Source organism: Epinephelus fuscoguttatus, linkage group LG4 (genome assembly GCF_011397635.1).
Source record: "Epinephelus fuscoguttatus linkage group LG4, E.fuscoguttatus.final_Chr_v1".
Classification (NCBI taxonomy): Eukaryota; Metazoa; Chordata; class Actinopteri; order Perciformes; family Serranidae; genus Epinephelus; species Epinephelus fuscoguttatus.
In genome coordinates, this window is record NC_064755.1 from 7,074,168 (window position 1) to 7,097,489 (window position 23,322).

Here is a 23,322-nt window from a genome sequence, read left to right on the forward strand (position 1 = left end):
TGTGTGCATCTGTCAGGGCCAGGTTGCCTGTGTGAATTGTCACAGCAGTGTGACAGTAGAGCATCGGGGGCTTCGGCTGGATCAGGAAATCTGTTTATTGGACTGAGTAAAGTTCTGGACAGGAGGTGTCAGAATGCAACCAAACCACACAAACAAGGGCTTGTTCCTTCACAGCTCGCTGGGAGGACAGAGAGGAAGACAAACAGATGGATGGCAGATAGACAGACAGACAGGAGGCGGCGTAACAGACACACATACTCACAGAGCAACCAAAGGAAAATAAATGTAATTTGAAATCTGTTTAAAAAAGGTTGAGAAGCCTATGAGACCATGCGGTGTCTGTCTTGAAGTCCTAGACAGCTCTGAGGATGCCCTTAAATGCTCAGAAATGGACATGGAGCACAGGTCTGACCCTGTCTATGTCAGGAGGATGATCACTGTGATGGTGACGATCTTTTCTACTCACTGCGAAAACAATACTGACAGTTTAACTTAATCCAGTCCCTGCAGATGATGGCAACACATCCTTTAAATCACAGAGGTACAGTGTACTTGTAAATCTTATGTTTCTAGACTCTTTATTTCTAATTCCGTCTCTTCAACTGACATTATGAAAGTCTTAGTAGAATAGTTTGCTCTGTACAGTTTAAATAATGTTGCAGACAGCCAACACCATCATCATCATCATCTACCTCAGACATCAGTGTTAATAACATGTCAGGTCAAATGAACACTGGTGAAGTGTTTTTTATTGAAAGCATAATGCGCAAATATTTTATATCAGCTTGAACACACAGAACTATTCAAAAAATGCATACATATTAGCATTAAATTGTATGAAAAAAATGTAGTTTCTTCCAATCATATTTTGACTAAAATGGGATTGGAAACAGTGCAAAGATGTAATTAAGTAACAAAACATATAACAACAGATTCTGTAAAATCATTCAACAAGTATGCATAAAGCATATAGCACTTTTTTTAACCCTGCATCTCACGGCTGAGGGTCCTAATGGTTTTCATTTCATTTCACAAGGCACAAATAACAGCAGTGATTTGGAGGAGGGTACAAAGAGAGGGAAACTTGTTAAATTTGGTGCAAGTAAGAAATACAAGAAATAAAATGGTACAAAGGAGCAAAATGAAAAAATAAAAACCAGTCTGTTTGCCATCTAGAGGCTGTCACCTGTTGTGTTTTATTCATTTCCATGTGGGAACCTGTGGTGCCAGGCATAATGCAAAGTCAGAAATGTTCAGATCTGAAAAATAGTGGCTTTAAGGTCATTAAACCAATACTGTGCTTGGTACTTCTTTTTTGGACATGGTCACATTCATCCTGGAAGATACAACTATACATACAATACAGCTAATAGAATTTATGTGCATAAACATTTCACTTTTATACTTGAAATACTTTTGCATTCAAACAGAGCTCCTCCTCTCACATCTGGGAAATGTCACTTCATCTCACATACAAGGTCAAGTAATTACAGGAAGTATTTCTTGCGGACAACCACAGTGGCGACTCCCTTTACGTCCTTCAGTCTGTCAGAGTCAAAGTCCACCAGGAGCTTCCTGACCCCGGTGCGCACAGGTGAGAACGAGAGCTTGACAGAAATCTTCTGGCCAGGAGATACATTACCACTGAAAGACAAAACAGCAATGCTATATTTTATTGTATTAATTTGAGTTTCTGTCACGAACCTAAGTGACAAATTGAGGGCCATCCTCAGGGGAGCATGAATGGCAATGAAGGTAACAGTTAATTGTTTGTTTCACTCTGGAAGGTGCCAGACAACAAGACCAACTGATCAAACACTGTTAGTTTGTCTACAAAAGCTAGTTCTTGAACCGAAAATTCCCATTCTGATTCATTGGGCTTCCAACATAGACTTAACACTTTTTGGAGGCCAGTCTAGACTTCATTTTTAAATGTATGCTAGATCTTTTAAGTCGGCTTAACACTGTCAGTTCTCTGCACAAGCATCATAGCAAAGGTGGCTAACTCAGTACTTACTTAAGAGGAATCTCAGTGGCCGACAGGAGGCCAGCCCCCTCCACAGTGAACACACCACCCCTCAGAGGAACTGGTAGAGGATTGGTGAAGGAGATGTAGGCTGTCACTGGTTCCCATACAACAGCCTTTCCAGGCACCTGAAGAAAAAGGAGACAGCTCTATGTTCACATTACAAGTTACAGTGTAGGACATCACAGTTTCCAATCTGGACACACAAAACATTAAAAGGCTTCCAGAGACTGGTGGATTCTGTAGGGACAATGCCTGTTTTCAGATATTACACAGCCACAGGGACTTAAACAAGAACTTAAGTCGTCTTTGAACCAAACAGTTCTGGGGACTCCCCAGAAAGAAGGAACGCTGCTCAGCCTTGCAACAAAGTCTTGCCAGTGGCCACTCACAGTACTGCAGTGAAAAATCTCTAAGGCCCAAAAAGCATTTTCCCCATAGACTATTATTATAAAAAAAGATATCTGTAAAACTGTTGACAGGACATGTCGAACTGCAAAGATCAATTATGACTCTGTCTATTATGAATTTTTGTTCAATGGACGTTCTGTATTTGTAAAACTTTCCTGGAGACGAGAAAAACGATTTAAAAATCCACAGCATCATTGCAAAGTAAAGTTTATGAGCCAAGTGATACTCGTGGGCGGGGCCACATACCACAGAAGTAAACCCAGAAACTCGCAAGCAATTCCATTGGAATAACTAGGCCCCATCTTGAAATCTGGTATCTAGGTATTAAATCTATAGGACTCCCTGTGAGGAACTGCCCACTGGGAAGTTCCCCTGACAACGACATACCTTCAAGGCTTTTTTTCTATATGCATTCACACTGCTAGTCGTACTAGTGAAGTGGCGTACCCCAAGCTGGCCTTTTTCGCTTTGATGATCACTCTAGACCCATTTTCTTTTTCATTCCAAACTGTTGTTTGTGTTTTGTGTTGTCTGTTTCTGGTGCTGCATTGGCTTGGGTTTGACTGATCAACATATACGTACGTCATTCATAGTTTCTCTTGTTCTGGAAGAGTACTTGCTCTTAAATAGGAGCTATTAAGTTCCTCAAAACGGTGTTCTAAGAACTACAAGCGTTCCTAGTTCTTGTGGTGTCAACACAATAAAAAGTGGGGTTCTTAGAACTATGTTCTTTGAACTTTGAAAAAGTTCCTCCGGTCCAGAAATGCCTTAAATGTCCTTATATGTCTGCATCTGAAGAACTGTAAAAATCTGGCAAATTAGTTCAGTAACATAAAAACAACAGCACTGTTTGACACAAATGTCTCGTATAAGGAAACAACATGAGCCATTGTGAAATCTAAAAATACTTCTCTCAGAGCAGGAAATTTTTGGGGCTAGGAAATTCCAGGTATCCTGAGTTCTTAAAATGGTACCTGTGATGGAAACTACCTTAGAAATCCAAGGAGCTTTCAGGTGATTGTGAATACATCCTGGTGTTGTTTTACACATTAACCTAATCTAGGTATGGGTATGGAAAAACATTTTAAAAGCTAAAACTTCTGTAATTTGTAGTCACATATTTATTTATTTTCCATATGACTGTTGAATCTTTGTCTAATGATGATCTGTGGGATGTTTCTTATGCAGTTAAATCTCATATAAGAAACATCAAACTCTTTAGGTCAGTGCTCTCCTAGCTCAATGTATACCTTATTTTAACTGAGATTGAAAGAGACCTGCACACTTGAATAGTGAATAGTAGACACAAATTAGACAAGCATTATAAACCTTATAAATGCTTTCATGGTCCAAATATGACCTCTGGCTGTGGTCAGTGTTCACCTACCTGTATGAGGAGTTCAGGCATGCTCAGTGGGATGTTGGCGACAGTCAAGAGGGGTTCGCTCTCCCCTGGAGCCTCTAAGAAGGCTTTCACCCTGATCAGATGATCCGCAGAGACACACCTGACATAGTCGTCATAGCGCAGACGTAGCACTTCTTTGTGGGCTGAACACACATACACACACAGTGTTAAACAGCAAATTGTTACATCGTGTTGCTGCAATATGAGAACAGGAGAAAGTGTGCAGATATCTGATCACTGATGTTTTACATTACGTCTGCACCAGAGACTTTTGTAGGTTTATTTGAGCTACTAACCACTGTGGGCGGGTACAGTCACACTGATTGTTTGTCTCTCGCACTCTCCCCGGTGGTAAGAATTATAAGTTATAGCCATGACCAGCACGGTCAGCTGAGCATGAGCATCTCTGTCTCCTTCATTCTTCACCTGTAGACAGAATAGATGCATGACTGGATGACTGGATTGACCACTATAGGTGATCACTCTGATCTTGTTCCATTAAATGCCCGTAAATCAAACAGACTTCGAGAGGACACATGAGAAAATTCACTGGGTGATTAATCTACTCATTTTATCATTTCATCCGTCCATCAGTTCATTTAGCTGCAGTCTGACCATGACATACCTCAACAATCACATCAAAGTCTGTCCCAAAAACAGGCTTAGCATGCTTGATTAACAGCTTCAGTTGTCCTGGTTCTATGCTCCCATTGGTCGGCTCAGTGACCCGGCGTCCCGCCTTCTCATACACCTCTCTCTCCTTCTTGGAGCCTGTGAAGAAGATGTTGGTCCATGTCAACTAACCCTAATCATGAGTCTAAACAGATTACTCTAAGCAGATATTATACAAATTAGTGTTCATCAGTTACATGCTCAATCAGTTGTATGATTTCTTTAATATCACATACAACAAATTCTTACAATTAGGTGTGTCACGATAACTACTTTGATTGGGCAATATATATTATCCCAGAATTGATTGCAATAAACGATACTATCGTCATTTTGAGACCATTTTATGCCACTTACATAATGAGAATATAATACCCTGTTAATATATACAATAAAGTATACATAAAATCACCATTAAAGGAGTAGCCCAAAACTATGCAAAATTTGGCCAACAAAATAACCCCAAGTAATTCCTCTTGCAACTAAAGGCTGTGACACACCAAAGCGACGGTTGGCCATCGGTCATTGTTGGAGTGTCAGGTGAGCATTTGTTGCCCTAGTCAGTGCAGCGTGTTCTGTGCCTTTGCCCCTTTTTGGCACCCATTCGCTTTTTTTTTTTGGTCAATTCAGCATGTTGAATCAGCAGAGCCCGTCAGTGAAAGAAATTACCAACTGGCAGTTCAGCTCAGCGCACAAGAAGAGAAATGTAAGTGAGGAAAGTAAACAAAGAGCTAAAGTCGAGAGGAAATGACACAAAAACAAACTTGTGACACAAGGTGAGATTACCTCTTTTAGCCATTGAGCTCTTAGTAGAAATGTTTTGTGATGGTTTGTGTTATTGTTAACTGTTGCACAGTAAATATGCTCTGTTCTTACAACATTGGATTGTGTTCCTAATGTGCTAACTGGCTACCTAGCATCAAGATGGTCTTCCGGGATCTCTTTTTGAATGACGATTACAGACTACGGCCATCTGCTGGTTTGGAGAATTTTTTCCTCTCATTCATGCAGGCACAGGATGTACATGCTGCTTGGCTGTCTGCTCTGTCTTTGCAGTGTGTTCATGCGCCACTCTCTGGTTGAGACACGGCGACGTCAGGTGACACAGCAGGGGGCTTTCATTGCTGCTAGTTCTCTGAAATCGGTTTGATATGTCTGGACCTTAATAGACACAGCAGTTACCTCCATAATCTGGCCAGTGTGCTGCAGTCGGCTCCCAAGGCCAGCCTTAGAGCTGGGCAGTTTGCTGGTGACTTTATGGAGTGGAGGATAAAGTTGTTGGGGGGGAAACAGCTTTCAGTATTGCCAGCAGTTAGCAAGCTAACAACTATCAGGACTGTATGTCTTCCACTCCAAAAGTGCAGCTACCGCTAAGCCACTGTGACATCTTTGGAGTGTTGTTTTATTAGGCTTAAGTAGGCAGGGGTGGGGAGAAAAATAAGAAAGATTCACTGCGCTTAAGTCTTACAGTGGTTGGGAAAACCCTGCTGTTCTCATGTTGGCTAAAATGGTGACATTCTCATGTAAGTCAACACCTACATAAACACAACAGCCAATGTTGAGGTCATCAAAATGATCAAGGTCATGTCCGTACATGGTACAATAAGAAAATAATGTAATTATTATCACAGGCCTACCTACAATAAACATCAGCAGGCTACATATTGTTGGCAAATGCTGTAAACTGAACTAAAAAAATGTGTTATGCTCAAGTTTTTCATTATAATGGCGATACGTTTGTGTAAACACTGATGCTATTTTATCTACTCTGTATTCAAGTTTCAGACTAACCCTCAGGATATTTGTAGTGCAGAGTGACATCTTCTCTGTGGTCACCGTAAACACTCTTGGTGCTTATGTTCCTCCCCACAGTCCGCTGGTCCACTCTGATCTATAACAGTAATAACAATCAACGTTATCATTGAATCATTTTAATTATTTGCTCTTAGAAATTGCAGATGCTTTTTAACTTTAGCAAATATTAAAGACAAAACAAGAGTCAGTAACCTTCTGCCGTTGTCCATCTTGTTTGACAACCCAGTAAATGATGTCAGCGTTCACTTCAGCGAATACAAACGGCGCGTCGTACTTCACCCCCAGATTTCCCTCCTTGATGGCTGTCACTGGACACGGACCACAGCAAAACTCACCTGTAGAGTCAAAAATTAATCTTGTCGTGGGTTTGTTATTAAGCACTTCCTGCATCATTAGATAGTTGACACAGTGGCAGGAAATAAACTTGATTTTTTTTTTTTTTTTTTAAAAAAAAGCTAATTTTGTCTGATGATCACATTTATATGATACCAAGGGAATCCAGTAGTTTATAGTGATGAAAGACGACAGTCAACAGGTAGGATGTGCAATTTTTTAGTTTTCAAAGTGGATTAGGTGAGAAATGTCTTGTAAAGCGTGAATAGACTGATAAATTAACAAGAGAGGTGAATAACATAGATTAGGTTCAAAATTAGGAATGTACCATCACTCAGTTCTTGAGGGGTGGGGTCCAAAACCTGCCAGCCATCATTTCCTTTGGAGAGATCATCTCTCCTCATCCACGACTCGACCCAACAATGGAAGTTCCTAAAATTATGAGAAGAGGAGAGAAGGCAATCATTCGTCACATTAATTAATGTGATGTCTTCTACTAAATCTTATTCAAAGTCAATGTGTGTGCATGTGTTCCTACCAGCTGCTGTCTTTCTTGTTTCCTCTGTCAAAGTTCTCCAGTCTGTCATTCAACAGGAAGTCTACAGAGAGGTTTCCATCGACATCATGGGCTGAAGAAAAGTTGGTGATGAGGCGTGTTGGGATTCCCAAACAGCGCAGCACTGTGAAGATAGCACACATCAGACAATTCATTCCTTTGTTCTCACCCACTTTCTACCTACTTCCTACCCAAATTGGCTTGAGTCTGATAATATTAGAGGAATACCCAGGACTGGGAAGTTTTATACTGTAACATTTTAGCGAAAAAGCATGTGTTTGGGAGTGTACTGAGTATATTACTTAATAAATGAGACTTGGATTACACTGCAAGTTGTTGAGGGTTTGTAAACAGATTTTTTGCTGTTGATAGACGTGGTCCCCAATGACTTCAGTTCATGAAGAACATTCAACTTTTTTGGATTCTCCGTTTTCCTTGGAGGCGTGCAAGAAAAACAAAGTTTTCTTCACAAATTTAAGGTAGCACGCAGTGGGTGTTTAATATACATTATGGCCATTTGGTGAGTGAAGTATTCCTTTAAGTTTTTGGAGAAACGGGGACACACTTTATGCTAAGTTAAGTTAGCTGGCTGTTGGCTGTAGCTATGTCTACCATACAGACAGCGTTATCAGTCTTTTTATCTAACAAATAAGTGTATAGCCCAAAATGTTGAATTATTCCTATAAAAAGCATGCAAGCGGTAGCAGTTACTCCAGAAAACATTTGTTTTCCTTTATCTTCATTACTGTTACCCTTTGGGATCATTCAGTCATGCAGCAGTGAAATCTGTGGAAGCCTCACCTGTGCAGGCAACGGCAGCAAACACCCAGCACTGGCCATATTTCACTGCCCTCACCCCAGCTTTGCTCCACTGTTGGAGGATCGGCACACTGCCGGTCCATCTGTGCGGTGCGACTCCGTCAGTGTACGGTTCCTCCCAGCGACCACTCAACACACCCCTGTCCCCATTGGAGTTCACCTGGATGGGTGGAGACAACACGTCGAGGAGACATCTTTACAGCTGTATCACTGGGAAAGAGCTATAAGATACTGTGTTTAAAACACTGAATATAAATGCTTTGATGAACTGTATCTTGATAAATCACCAAAGTATCATATGGGCTACCACAGTGACAAAGATAACTAAATGCAGATGTTATTTTCTGTTCTGTTGTCAAACTGTCAGTGTTGTCTGAGCAAGGAGTAGAAGAGAAATTCACCATCGCAGTGATCATCCTGCTGACATAGACGGGGTCATATCTGTGCTCGATGTCCATTTTTGAGTTTTTCAGGGCATCCTTGGAGTTGTCCAGGATTTCAAAACAGATGTCCATCACATAGTCTTCAAACTGAGACAGAGACAGGAGCAAAGAAAAGAAAAGATTGGCTGTTGAACAGGGCATATTTTGCAACCATTCTTGAAAACAGATTTGAGATTATATTTGTCTCCCATTGGTCGGTCTGTGTGTGTATCTGTTATACCACTTCCTGACTGTCTTTCTGCCGTCTATCTATCTGTTTGTCTTCCTCTCTGTCCTCCCAGCGAGCTGTGAAGGAACAAGCCCTTGTTTGTGTGGTTTGGTTACATTCTGACACCTCCTGTCCAGAAGTTTTCTCCATCCAACAAACAGATTTCCTGATCCAGCTGAAGCTCCGAAGTCTCTGCTTTAACACTGCTGTGACAGTTCACACAGGCCACCTGGCCAGATAGACACACACATACTCAGCCCATTCACATAAGTGTGTGTGTATGTATGTTTGTAGGAGTCCTTGAGGGAGTTCCGAGGTGTCCCCAGAAAAATGGGGAATAGTTCTAGTTAATTCACTCTAGAAGTGAGCCCAATGTAAGTAAGAGTCATAGGTTTTTCCTCCACAGCTATCTCCTCAGCTGTAGTTGACAACAATAGAATTCTGGTCTTAATCATATCTAACAAACAAAGTATTTTCAAATGGCAGTCCCTGAAGAAAAATCTTATCAAATGGGGGTCTGTGACATAACCTCTATCAATTTGGGTCCGTAACACAAAAAATTAGGCTACCATTAGGGACATATTTCAGATTAAAGACCAGTTAATTCAAAACGGTTTGTCCAATGGACAAAAGCTACATCCCCATTTCAGAAACAGCTGATTTTTGGGTTAGAAGTTGAAGTAAGACTATGTGATTTCCCAAAAAGTACACAAAATAAATGTGTGTGTCTGTGTGTGTCTGTGTGTGTGAAAGAGAGAGGGAGAGAGAGAATTACCTGTCCATAATTCCAAGGAATACTGTTGATGTAATCCCAGGTGCCCATGTAAATGACTCCATCCTCATTCATTATATACTCCCAGAGCAGACTCTCATCAGGAACGTACACCACATCATCTGGCACACACACACACACACACACACACACACACACACACACACACGGACACACAAAAGACCATGAGCACACTTACATCCTGTATCATTAATTCATGAAAAAGATTTGTTTCCTTATAACATGCTTCACATTAGAAACTCTAAAGAGTGACACATTCACACAGAAACAGAATAAACCAACAAGGAGAAACATAAACATAAATTGTGAATATTATTTTTTTTTAAAGTGTGTGAGGGCCTCAATTAGATAACATGACAATGAGAAAATTTTCTTCATTTGTTTTGATGCTACTAATGATGACGATAAATGCTCAAATGGGTTGAAAAGTGATGTCGGGGGACCTGTTGTATTGTTAAAACTTTTGTGGGTAGAAACACCTTCTGAATGTAAATTATGGAGAATTCACATCCAGTCTGTTTTGTTTCTGCTAAAATTAGGCACATACTAAGGATACAAGCTGTAGCATGTGAATGCAGTCAGTCTGACCTCATTGAGAAGGCACATTACAAAGAGTGTGTTCACTGTGCTTTCTGTTTTACCTTTGCACCACGGGTTAAAGAGCAGGTGGAAGCTACTTTTGTTGGTCTTCTCTAAAATGCGTCCGTCAGGTGACATTATCAACACAGCAAGGCGGTAGTGGCCAATGATAGCGTCTGCAGGACTGTGCAGAGTCAGCAGCATTTCATCCTGCGCTACCTGGTGGTCAAACCACCACTTGTCTCCAGCTCCACGTCCCTTCTGGGCCTTGATCATCACCTCGTCTCTCTTACCTGAAGAAATATGTAAAAAGTTGATTTATAAAACGGATTGTTGTATCATCACTTGATGTTCTTGCAATTTATCTAATTCAGCATCACAAAGTAGTGTGACATCAGCATGGTGTCTTGGAATGACATTAGTAGTCCCACTTGTGCCCTTGTTTCTCATTCTACAGATTGGAACAAACCAGCCACTATATATCTACAGACAGTCCAGACCATGATGTCTGAACCCTCCATCATTCTGCTTGGAGGTAAGACCAACATCAGGTTTTCACTTCTGTGAATGGATCGTCAATTTCTGCTTGAAGCAGTGGATGTGTGCTTTAAATGTTTTTATGTCTTTGATGTAAAATACCCAAAGCAATTTTCTCCAGTCTGGGGATTTTTGCAGGTTGCAGTGTTAGATTCCTGACAAAATTCGTTACATTCCTGCTGTTTAAAACAATTTTTTTAGGAGAGGTTAGATGCTCTTAGATGTTTGTTTGTTTGTGTCTGGGTTTTTTTTCTTAACTGTTTTGGAAATATTACAAATTGGGATGATCTGTCCCAAGTGAAGACATATTGTGTCTCTATAGTAAGTGTAGAGTGAACTGTCTTTTTTAAAAACTTACATGTCAAATTTTGTACTCCAAGTTTTGAATATTATGTCATAACTTGGTGGTAATTCTTTTAAGTAACTCCTGTGTTAGAAAAAAAAACCAATAAAAACAAGCTTGTGTGGTCTAAACACGGCACTATACATTTTTGGTTTAATTGACGACTTGTATGTATGTAGATAAGAGTACTGGGTAAAAACAACAATAGTTTTTTGGTAGAAAGATGCAGAAATATAAAGATGATGTCAAAATAACCATTTTTTACTGTTGGATGGGAATACAACAATAATAGTAATACTGGGTCATAAAATTGCACAGTTTTAGTTTAATTAATGACCTAACAAAAAGATTAAAAATAACATTACATGGGTAAAAGTAGTCACACTTTTTGGTTCAACTTATGATATGACCCTACATAACTGTAAATATGACATTGTTACTGGCTCAAAATAACCACATATTGGTAGGGCTGGATTAGTCAGCAGAAACACTGTGAACACTAAAACGGGTTCAAAATTTTTTGGGTGCGATTGGTGCCCCAAATTTTTCATGCTCATGGGTTAAACTTTAACAAGTATTGGGTCGATCTTAGATGGACCCAGTACTGGACACCACAACTGACTCTGTGTGTGTGTGTGTGTGTGTGTGTGTGTGTGTGTGTGTGTTTACTTAGCAGGTAAGGTTTTTTTTTGTGAATTTCTCCTTGCTTGGGCGCACCATGCCTTTGTAAATAGTAAATCACTTACATTGGATTAGCATCAGAAACCCAGGAGAGGCTGTACTCACCAAGGTGCAGGACAAGCTCCAGGTGGTGTTCGGGGTGCAGAGACTCAGAGCACTGCAGAGTGATGGAGAAGGGCTGACCCCTGCGCACTATCAAGCGCTCCCTGTCAATCTCTCGGGTGCGGTGAGCCAAGTTGTTTTCATGACTTCTCAGATCCACATCAAAAATCAAACCTAACAGACACAAACATAAACAATCAGTCTGCAATAAAGTATGTCAGGGGATGTCTGTCGCTGTGTTAAATAAAATATTGGTTGTCACATGTCCCGAGTTGGACTTGAGCACTAAGTTGTCGTCTTCGGTGCATATGCTGCACACAGGCTTTCAGCCAAAATCCAGGTACTCAAAAACAAACTGATGGAATGAATGCATTAACCCGCTACAGTGTTGTGTCCTGGAGGCTATTCAATGTGCTGAAATGTGTGGTTTTGTTATCCTGTTCACCTGAGCTGTGGGTTTGACTGTCTGTTAACCTTTTTGTCATTTCTTAGTGTTTTACCTGAAAGGTAGAAGTTTCAAATTGAACTCTTAAGCAGTGGTATGAAACTACTGACCAGGGACCTGACCTGTTGATGCTTTTGTAAAGGTCCCCAATAAGATTTTGTTAATTGGGCCCACAAACATGATGAAACTGTTTTGATTTTTGTTTTCTCCCAGCTGTTGTGTGTACAACAGTTTGGGTTGGTATAAGCTGCCTCTCGTGTAGCCACTGTCGACCCTACTGGGTAAAAGATTCTGGTTAACCTCATGGTGTTTAAGCTTGTAACCCTTGCTTGAGGTATAGTCCCTGCCATGATTGGAGCTAAAAGTTGGTTGGAGCTCCAAAAATGTTTGTTTATTGGCAATATGTTTAATGAGATGGTAAGAAACACAATTTAACAAATTTCTTGTGGCTCTAGCCTTCATAATGTTACGTTTAAAAAAACTGTACTAACTGTAAGGGTGCTCTTTAAATCTGTGGTACAGTTTTTGTACTGTTGCTCTGAAAGTGCAACCCTAAGTAAACCCGACATATCTTTTCATTTTTTTGAGTGTGTGTTTTTAAAGAAATAGTTGGACATTTTGGTTAAGATAGACAGTTAGATAAGAAGATCAATACAACTCTGTACAGAAGCTACAGCCAGGAGAGAGCTTAGGTAAGCATAAAGACTGAAAAGAGGTGGAATCAGCTCGTCTGGCTCTCAGCAAAGGTAACAAGATCTGCCTACAAAGCTCACTGATTAATATGCTACTATTTGTTTGTTTAATTTGTACAAAAACCAAATTGTAAAAAAGGACAAGCTGTGGTTTTACAGGAGTTTATGTGACAGACTTTTTTTTGGCCAAGTCAAGAAAGTCTTGTCGTCACCATGACATTGCCAGCCAACTAGGGGAGACTCCAAAGAGACCTGTTACAGTAATTACTGAGGTTTAGAGGTGCTGGTAGGCAGATTGTTACCTTTGGACAGACCCACGGTAGTTATTTTTCCGTGCTGTTGCTTCATGATAATTATTTAGACCTCCTCTCATCTACCTTGCTGCAACAAAGGGAATAAATGTATTTCCTGCAATGTTGAACTATGTAGCCCTGTTTGGCCAGTCTGTCCTAGCCAGATTTGTACTTGTTGCAGGAATTAGGATGGGTCATATCGCATCCAAGTGTTGAGTCATGCATCAGCACATTTTTTACATGCATCACAAACTCCCATAAATTTTGTTATATGGACTGTAGACAGAAAAGGAGCAAGAGATGTGGACAACAAACATTTTAGATAGATAGATAGATAGATCGATAGATAGACAGATAGACAAGGAAAATCACGTACCGTTGTGGTTGGCCATCGTAGATTTTATCGTATCTTATTCAAGTCCACTAAATTATTGCTCCAAGTGCCCTCAAGTGTCCGTCACACTCTTCTTCTCATGCTTGTTGTCCATCACAGTCCTGTATTTATACACACAAGGCTGTCCCTCCCACCTCTCTGACACACACTCACCCCAAAACACTCACTCCACCTCATCTCCCTCGCTGATCTCTGACATCACTTACCAACAACCCACAGTCCTCTGTGGGGGTGTGTGTGTGTGTTTGCAGTGTGTGAGTGATAGTTTAAAGTGAGTTTCTCAGCCCCTTCTAAGACACTGGGGTCTTTGTTGCTGTATGTGATGAAGGGTGAATGTTGCTGCTTGCATGTCTGTCTGTATTTGTGCATGCCTGTGTGTTTGAGAGAGAGGGCTGTGCAGTGGCGCAGTTTTTCCACAGGGTTGGCCAGATGGGGCCTCTGAAAATCTTGGGGTGGCCCTTGAAAACTTAAAGCCATAATTAAATTTCAGGAATTTGATAATGCTGTTGAAGTATATTAGCTAGTTCAAAACTATGTCAGTATGGAAAGGTAAGGAACCACACTGATATACTTTGGTTTCTTAATTTACAGTTAATATTACTAATTAACCTATCTGATGTGCACTGACTAATACAGGTACCATTAACATTTTGAGATCCACAACAATCCTGTTTAAATGTGTTATGCATCTAAACATGTCATCTATAAGACACATATACTGCAGACTTCAGCTTTAATTTGAGGAGGCACTTTGATTAAAATAAATTAAACATTTACTGAGAACAAGCCTTCTGAAGCTTAGGGGAGACTCAACAAACTGGCATGCCACAGCCTCCAAAGCCCCTTTTAAAACAGAGAATGCACTATAGGCCGCTACAGAGTCCCTCCTTTAGGCCTCCTTTGCATTTTTACACTGAACTAAACGACGGCAGCATCATGCCACTCCAATGCGTGATTTTAGACAGCACCACAGCATCACAGAATCAAAAAAGGCGTGACGGGTGTGACATGTAACACAAAAGCGTCAGCCTCTAGTGGGACATATAACATACCTATCAGCAGCACTTTATAAACAATAACAATGGCATCACATGGTATTAACAATCATTTACCTTCTTCGTTATATGGCTGCTGGTCTCTTCCTCTGCTCATAGGTAAGGAGCTCCCAGACGTCATTGTTTTCCCAATTTGCAGACATCAGAGAGGTATTCCAGGTAGGAGGTTCAACAAACTCTGAGTCTAACCCTGAACTCTGAGTTGATTTACCCTGAGATGGGAAACTCTGAGTTACCGGTTCCAGAACAGCTGATCTGAGTTAGTTCAGTCAACTCTGAGTATGTTCACTCTGAGTTAAGCTGACAATAAAAAGCCATCATCAATGGAACTCCGACTCCACGATTCACCATGGCAACAGGTAAAGAAAAGACAGTGGATGTAGAGATATTAATGCATGTGTAGCAGATGGTGCACGTTTATCTTTAAAAGAAGAGTCTGAGTATGGAATCCCCCAAAGCCAACATTTTGCCAGTAGTAGCTTCCTCTAAAGCTCTAATCCACCTTGAGGCCCTGTCATGAATATCAGGGAGTCTGGAGACCAGGCCGGTCAGATCGAGGGTCTGCCACGGCATATAATGTCTCTGGGTCCCCTTTATTAAGATTGGAGCCATATAATGTTCATTATTATATCTGTCTGGTTTTTTAAGTAGTGCTCTATTTCTAAGATTTATTTTTTGCTCTTCCTCTATCTCCTCCTCATCTTTGCAGCCCCTCAACTCAGCTGCTTGTTTGTCTATCTCCTCCTCAAACTTCATAATGGCAGACCAATTAAGCTCACGTCTTAGGTCTATTCCTACATTTGGCAGATCAAGCCAATAACTGTATGGTTGCTCCCGTGCTGCACTCTTTCTTCCCTCGTAACAATCCAGCACGGCTGGCATACTAGCTACGTCTCACTTTCCTGACAGTGCTACAATGTTTTGGACTCAGTATTTTTACACTAGCTGAAGTTTTTGTATCTGTACTCTGAGTTGTGTTTCCACGCACTTGTTTCTCTAAATTGTGTTCAGTACTTCTACATTTCTCTGCTATCACAACCTTTACTGACTTTTGTGAGTCGCTCGTGCTCAAAGGACTATCTTTTGAACTTTTAGGGGTTGGACTCTTATCTTCCCTAAGTGTGGTGGTCTTGTCCTCATCCTTAGCCTCGTCACTTGAAATGATCTGGGATATTTCTTCTGCTGTTGGTTCTTTAACATTACTGTTAAAATGTAGCCAACCATCCAAATTTGGATACAACCCCGTGACCTCCGCCACGTTAAGTTGTTTGCTTTCCTGACCCTTCTCTTTCCCCATGTTGTTTTTTAGTTTCATAAGTCCCTGTCTCAACTTTGCCCTATAGTTTTGACCTTCAGCTTTGAACATCTTCAAAAGTTTCAATTCCAATTCTCTCTTTTCTTGACGTTTCTTTGATTTGTCTTTAGGTTTGTAATCTCTTATTCTAGTTTCCATACTCTCACAAACCACTATATCAAACCTCAAACTTTTCACTTCTGCTGGCGCTCTCGAAAGGAGGGGCTGGGAGGGGACTGTGCTGTAGTGCACCTAAACTATTTTTAGAAAGCCTGTATCTGTGTCCCCAGGCTCCTCTCCCCTTAGTTTACTGATCGATTACTGTCTCAGTCTGTTCTCAGCTGTCTATGGGACAACTTCTCTCCACAAGACCAGCTCACTATACAACTATTTCCTCAAACTCACTTTCTCTCTCTTTCTCTCTTTCAGCCTTGGACAAACAACACACTTTCTTATTCCTTTCTCTCTTTTAGCCTCTGCTCGGACACCACACACCAATCTTCACCTCTTAACACAACGCAAATTCCAACATTACTATTGTCTCAGGCACACTCTCTTCAGTCTTACTTCAACACAAACGCATTCACACTCTGGACACAGCTTTCCTATGCTTCTCTCAGATACCACACACCTAAGGGTTAACAGTTCCCTTCTGCTCAGCGCTCTTACACACACATATACAGACACATACTATGACACTTCTATGAAAAATTGTGGATTACATACTTTAGGGCAAGTTGTGAAGGATAACACCACGATACCTTTCTCTGAAATGTTATCGAAGTTTAATATGAATAATTCCAATTTCCTCTCCTATCTCCAGCTTAAGGCTGTTATTACCAAAATATCCTCAAAAGGATCAAGTGTGTGTAGTCATGAACACTTAGACAAAACCCTAAAAAAAACTTGTGGGTGGAAAAGGTCTGGTCTCAGGCATTTATAAATTACTACTCCTATCCTCCTCTAATACCAACACTAGGGCTCAGACAAGATGGGAGGAAGATTTAGGTATCTCACTCTCCCAGCATGTATGGGACAGAATTTGGAATAACTCTGTATCTTTTACTAAATGTGCACGTTTCAGGATTATCAATTTTAAAATCTTACATAGAGCTTACATCACGCCCTACAAGCTAAACAAGATGGATAACTCTGTTTCAGACCTATGCTGGCATGGGTGTGGGGAGGTAGGCACCCTGGCCCACTCCCTTTTGTTCTGTCCTGCTGTCAGGGCCCTCTGGGATGCAGTCAAATTTTAAATACTGAACTGAGCCTTTCTCCAGCTACATGCCTGTTAGGTGTTCAAGCAATTGGCATTAACTCTTCAATTGCACAAAAAATTGTCTCACTTGCATGTCTTGCAACTAAACGTATAATACTCATGAATTGGAAAGTTAGAAACCCCGACTGTTTTAACATCCTGAAATGGCTGGATGAATTTTTAAATCTTGTAAGCATGGAAAAGGCTGCTTCGGCATTGTTGGACCTTCACAGGAGGGAGGAAGGCTTATGGGACATAATTAGAAACTTTATGACAGCACAGCACCTTGCCCCCACCCCAGCATAATGTGGTCCCATTGAATCAAGGCCTTTTGCCCACTAAGACTGTTAACAGGGCTTTTTGTTGATGTTCCTAGTGATTGACTGTTATGCAGGTGACTTCTTGTAATGTCTGCACCTAAGTTCCATCCATATTGTCTCCCTCTACTCCATACGTCTCCCTCAGGAAATATCATGTGTGTAAGGGCAAGACTTTTACAGTGCTTGCACACACTGCTAACTCAGTGTTACCTACTTATTGTTTTGTACTGCATTTTTCTGTTTTGTTTTTTTTTTTCTCAGCAAATTGTAATTTTCCTGTTATTTTCTTAATACTGGTGTTATCCGTATTATTCCAGCTGGATTCATTTATATTTTCTCTATTTATAGGCCTTTTTCTATATTTTATTGTCTATATCAGCTTATGATCTCTTCTCTTCAGACCATCTCCTGGTTCATAGGAGCTTAACTGCCTCTCTCGGTGCTCCTATCTCTTGGCACCCTTTCTGAATTTAGAGTCATCAATTTGTGCCACTAATCGTTACTGCCGACACTGAATTAGTTCTGCGATTGCCCGAACCTCGGCCACAGTTTTCACTCAAAACTGTCAAAGTGGGGTAGCTATTTCTCCAATTGCCGGAAATAGCAAGAAGCCTCAGGTTTCACTCAAACCTGACAAAGTCTGTGCAACCTTTCTCTCATAAACATCCCTATCTAAACTATATCCCTCTGGACATGGGATCTCGGTCTCTCTAGACCTGTCTATCATGTATTCTTCAATTGGCACTTGTCCTGTCATGGCTATATCTGCATGTTTACAGTGTACACAAGACTGTCTGTATCTTTCATTAGAATGTGCCGGTACCCTACTCTACATGGACATACCATAATATCAACAGCTCTGGCTAGATAACCTGCTATCATAAAAAATACGAACGTTTAACTGCTCACCAACTCAAAAGCTTAAAGAAGTAAAAATAAACTGGGATGCACAATCAATCATATACTTGAGACTTAAAGTACCAAAAACTCTAGCAAAGTTATATAAATGCAGCTATGGATGTGGATTTGTTTCAGTCTCTTCCTTTGAGTATACCATAAGTTCAATTTATTAAATGGAATAAGCTCATATCAAGATTTATTTGGGAAGGTAAAAGACCTAAAACATGTTATTCCACTCTAGGAGAAAGGGCTCTTTCGAACTTGAAGGAATATTTTCATGTGGCACAACTTTGTCCACTTATTCACTGGTGCAGTGCAGCTTATGTAGCTCGATGGAAAGATATTGAAATGTCTGCAAATAAATACCCAAATCAAACAATTACAGGTGAAAAAAATGATTACTAGACATAAACCTGATAACAGCATTTACTCCTGAAACTCTACTGGCAAACAACAAAAACTGGGAAATGAACTTGGTCTATTAAGATGGAGAGCATTTGATGATAAATTCAAACCAGAAAGAACCAACACCAGATTCAAGCAATGGACAGAAAGGGGCATAACAGTCATATGCAAAGTAATTAAAAAGGGTGGAATGATAAGCTTTCAATATAGAAAAAACATATCAATTAGTAAATCAGGACTTATTTAGAAACACACAGATGAGGGATTATTACACAAAAAAAATCAAGAAAGGAGAGGAGGAAATTCAGCCAATCATTATACGCTATAAGTACAAGCATATAGTAAGGCCATACCCACAGTAGTGTAAATCCTGTACCATTGTCTGATGGAATCTAGACTCAATGACTCAACATAATATGTCAAAAGCAAATGGGAAAGAGAGGTGGGTGAGGAAATCCCAGAAAGGATGTGGTATGACATGGAAATTTCAACTGAACACAGCACAATCACAGGGGTGGAGAGAGTTTATTTGGAAGAACCAGATTCAGTATTTTATCACACCTAAAATTTAAAGTAAACAAACAAAGATTCAACAATCATGCTGGAGATTATGTAACCACGTGGAACCAAACCACACACACATTTTCTGAAGTTGCATGAAAATAAAACCTTTCTGGGATGGTAGACATTCTGGTCTTTCTGAGGTCTTGGGTTCTAGGTCTTTATACTGAAACATCCCAACAACTATTAGATAATTACTTTGACAATTTATACAGACATTCATGGTCTCTAGAAGATGAAGCCTGGGTGATCTCCTGACTTTTCCACGACCAGCACATCAACAATGTCCCCTATCCTGTGAAATATCTCTGGATATTTACCTGATGGACGAGCATTGGTCATGGTGGCCAAATGCTACTTCTTGACGGTTTAGGTGAACTGCTAACTTTTCCTCTGACACCATCATTGGGTTAAAGTTCTAATACTTTGGCTTATGACCAAATACCAGCCAAATTAAAAACATTACAGACTCAGCTGCACTTTATGTTTTGTGCTAATTAGCAAATGCTAGCATGCTAAAGGAAGATGGTGAACATGGCAAATATACGTGCTTAACATGAGTATGTCAGCATTTTTATTATGAGCATGTTAGCATGCTGATGTTCATGTTTAGCTTAGAGCAGCTGCTAGGATGGCTGTAGAGATATTTCACATTGTCTTATGATAAGAAGTCTAGTGAGCCAGACGCCCTGCCTAGCTTTAAGTGGATGATGACCTGAAAGCCAAGTGGGAATGGGATTTTTGGGTCAAAGAGTCAATGACTATTTGGGACCAAAAGAATGGGTGCACTCCTCGTGCCTCAAAGGTGTGAGACATCATGTAAAGTGGTGGTTCTGAAATGGTGTGTAGTGGCACACTGGTGTGTCATGGTGCCAACCCAATACTGCAATATTATACTGGGCCTGAGTTATGAATTAATTGACTGTATCAGTATGTTGTGCACATCCATTTCCTAATAAAGAGGCAAACTCTAGTTAAAAAATGTAATTTAATTTAATGAAAAAACCCTCACGGGGAACCTATTTGTCACCATTTGCATGTGGGAATGGTTGGTGTTTGTTACCGTCTCCTCTGAAGGCAACAGAACACATAATATTAATAATATATTATTATTAATAATATTATAAATCTGTAGCCTCTGACATTAGTGATGTAATGAATGTAAACATAGTGAAACTTTGTGTGTAATGGCCATAGACTGTATAAAAGTAATGGACGTAGCCACCTTGAGATCACCCAACTTTTTTTTTTTTTAACTACTTTTGATGTCTCGAGTGGGCGGCACGGTGGTGTGGTGGTTAGCACTCTCGCCTCACAGCAAGAGGGTTGCTGGTTCGATCCCGGGCATGGGAGCCCTTCTGTGTGGAGTTTGCATGTTCTCCCCGTGTCAGCGTGGGTTCTCTCCGGGCACTCCGGCTTCCTCCCACAGTCCAAAGACATGCAGATTGGGGACTAGGTTAATTGATAACTAATTAAATTGTGGACTAATGTCCATAGGTGTGAATGTGAGTGTGAATGGTTGTCTGTCTCTATGCGTCAGCCCTGCGATAGTCTGGCGACCTGTCCAGGGTGTACCCTGCCTCTCGCCCGATGTCAGCTGGGATAGGCTCCAGGCCCCCCGCGACCCTCAAGAGGATGAAGCGGTTAGAAGATGAATGAATGAATGAATGATGTCTCGAGTTCGGCATTTTGGCAGTTGCCATCTTGAATTTTTGATGCCAGAAATGACTATGTTTGGACACAAGACTGGCGCTGTGAGGGAGCGAGGGGTGGATCTGGCTGAGAGCCCGAGGACACTATCAGCAGACAGCTTATCACTAAAAGTGTCCCACCCTTAATTATGCATAACTTTAAGCCTTAATATCATGTAGACAGGTGAGTTATATAAAAATCTACACCATGTACAGTTGTCATTATCCAGGAAATTATCTACAGAGACCAAAACCATTTTTTGTACCAGGCTGTAAACATGTTTATTTCTGCTATAAATGTGGGCATATTAACATGGGGGTCTGTGGGGACTGACTCCTCCTCCAGCGTTAATCCTATACTTCACAGCCCCCTGTCCTCCTTTCCAGAACAATTCGGTAATTCATGTCATGTTGTATTCTTGAAATGTAGCTGTCATTTTAAAAAGATAAAAATAAATTTATATATATACATATATATATATATATATATATATATATATATATATATATACAGTGTCCAAAATTCAAACTTTTTGACTCACCGGCCAAATGGCTAGTGAATGTTCAAACTTTACCAGCCACTTGCTTATTTTACTAGCATTTGGCCAGTTAATTTTAGATCCTGTATATATATATATATATATACACACAAAACAAAAAGGTACACTGACTATATATATATATGTATATATATATATATATATATATAGTCAGTGTACCTTTTTGTTTTGTGATGCCTGGCTCCAATATAAATTGTAAACTAGACTGTGAGATTGCAGACTGAGTGAAATAGAGTCTGTTGGTGCGACTCGAGAGCTTACTGCATTGTGTCACATATCTCAGTTCCCACAGATAGCTGGTGATGGCAGATGTATTGTCTGGCTCAGAGCAGAAACAGGAAGATAATGAGGTCTGTGACAGACTGATAGAACTAAGAATAAACACATACACACACACACACACACACACACACACACACAATGAGAACAGTACAATAAATAGCCTAGACGATAAACACAAGCACCAAGTGCACGCATAATCAGACATGTAATAATCTGAAGGTTGTCACTATAGTGCTATAACAGTGACGTACACCGACACATTACATTTCATTGAGGGCAACACACACACACACACACACACACACACACTTTCACTGATAAAGTGATGTACCATATACGTATACGAACTAGAAGGTGGCCAACTCAGCTGAAGATACAAGTCCACATGACCTCAGTATGGCTGTTTAGTGTAAACTCGGTCCTAACTGAAACAGATTGAGATGAATTTGATGGAAGTGAAAAGACAACATTTGAATTTACACATGTTTGAAGTTACACACAAACACTCACACAGACACAAGGTGTCCTCTGATGATAAAGACTGTCTATTCAGACTAAACAATATTTGATATGGTTTTAATACTCCAGCAAGGTAGAATTGCACTTACATAAAACTCGAAGGTGGATACTACACTTCCCACAAAGCAACTCCGTCCTCTCAGTGTCTATGATTTGGAGTTGGATACTACAAGCCCATCCTGAGATACCTGAACTGACATGAATAATTTCCTAAGAGAATATATGATGTAACTGGTCTCACAGTCAGTAGGTTTGCCCCATGAATGCTAAACTGACTTTGAAATGTAGGGTGCCATGCCTCCTTCATGTGTTTGAATAGAAATTATGATTTTGTAATGAGTTGTATTAAGACTCGATTGCAGCAGAGAGGAAGCCAGGAAATGTTGGTAATGACCAAGCGGCAACCTCCAGGGCGGACAGCAAAGCCAATGCATAAGTGCCAAAAACTGCAATTCATCGACTGGCCACTTGAGGCTGGCTCCAAAACAAAGCAAATCCCCTTAGACTCCCATGACTTTACAGCTAAAACATGTTTACAGCTTGGTTCAAAAATGGTTTTGGTCTCTATGGCTTATTTCATCATTCATGACAACTGTACGGTGGTGATTTTTTTTTATAACGATCCGGTTTCAATGTTATTAAAGCTTAAACTTCTGCATAATTAAGGGTGTGGTTACTTTGACTGACAGTGCTGTCTGTTGGGCCTCATATCAGGCCACTGAACTTGACCTCCCTGCCGTGTTTTGAGGAGCTGGACCCAACTGGCCGGAACTTTTCTGGGATTTTTTTTGTACAAATATCAGACAAATAATAAGGTATTCTTGTTTTTCCATGCTTGTTAGCTCAGCTCGTTATCATGCTATTTAGCTGCTAACGTGCAAGCTCAGAAGTCAAAATGTAATACACAAGAGTTAGTATTTAGCATGA

General features: G+C 40.4%; 1 protein-coding gene across 1 annotated transcript; it reads right to left on the reverse strand.

The window, feature by feature from the left end:
• Positions 1 to 790: 790 nt before the first annotated feature.
• Positions 791 to 13,606, reverse strand: LOC125887470 (protein-glutamine gamma-glutamyltransferase 2-like). The gene is made up of 15 exons (XM_049574318.1): positions 13,530 to 13,606; positions 11,727 to 11,897; positions 10,123 to 10,353; positions 9,464 to 9,582; positions 8,439 to 8,567; positions 8,020 to 8,197; positions 7,201 to 7,342; positions 6,991 to 7,094; positions 6,522 to 6,664; positions 6,306 to 6,405; positions 4,468 to 4,613; positions 4,139 to 4,268; positions 3,825 to 3,985; positions 2,018 to 2,154; positions 791 to 1,644 (listed from the first exon to the last, which is right to left on the reverse strand). Exons 1-15 carry the CDS (start codon positions 13,543 to 13,545, stop codon positions 1,488 to 1,490), a joined length of 2,064 nt encoding a protein of 687 aa, XP_049430275.1. The 5' UTR covers positions 13,546 to 13,606; the 3' UTR covers positions 791 to 1,487.
• Between the last annotated feature and the right edge of the window lie 9,716 nt (positions 13,607 to 23,322).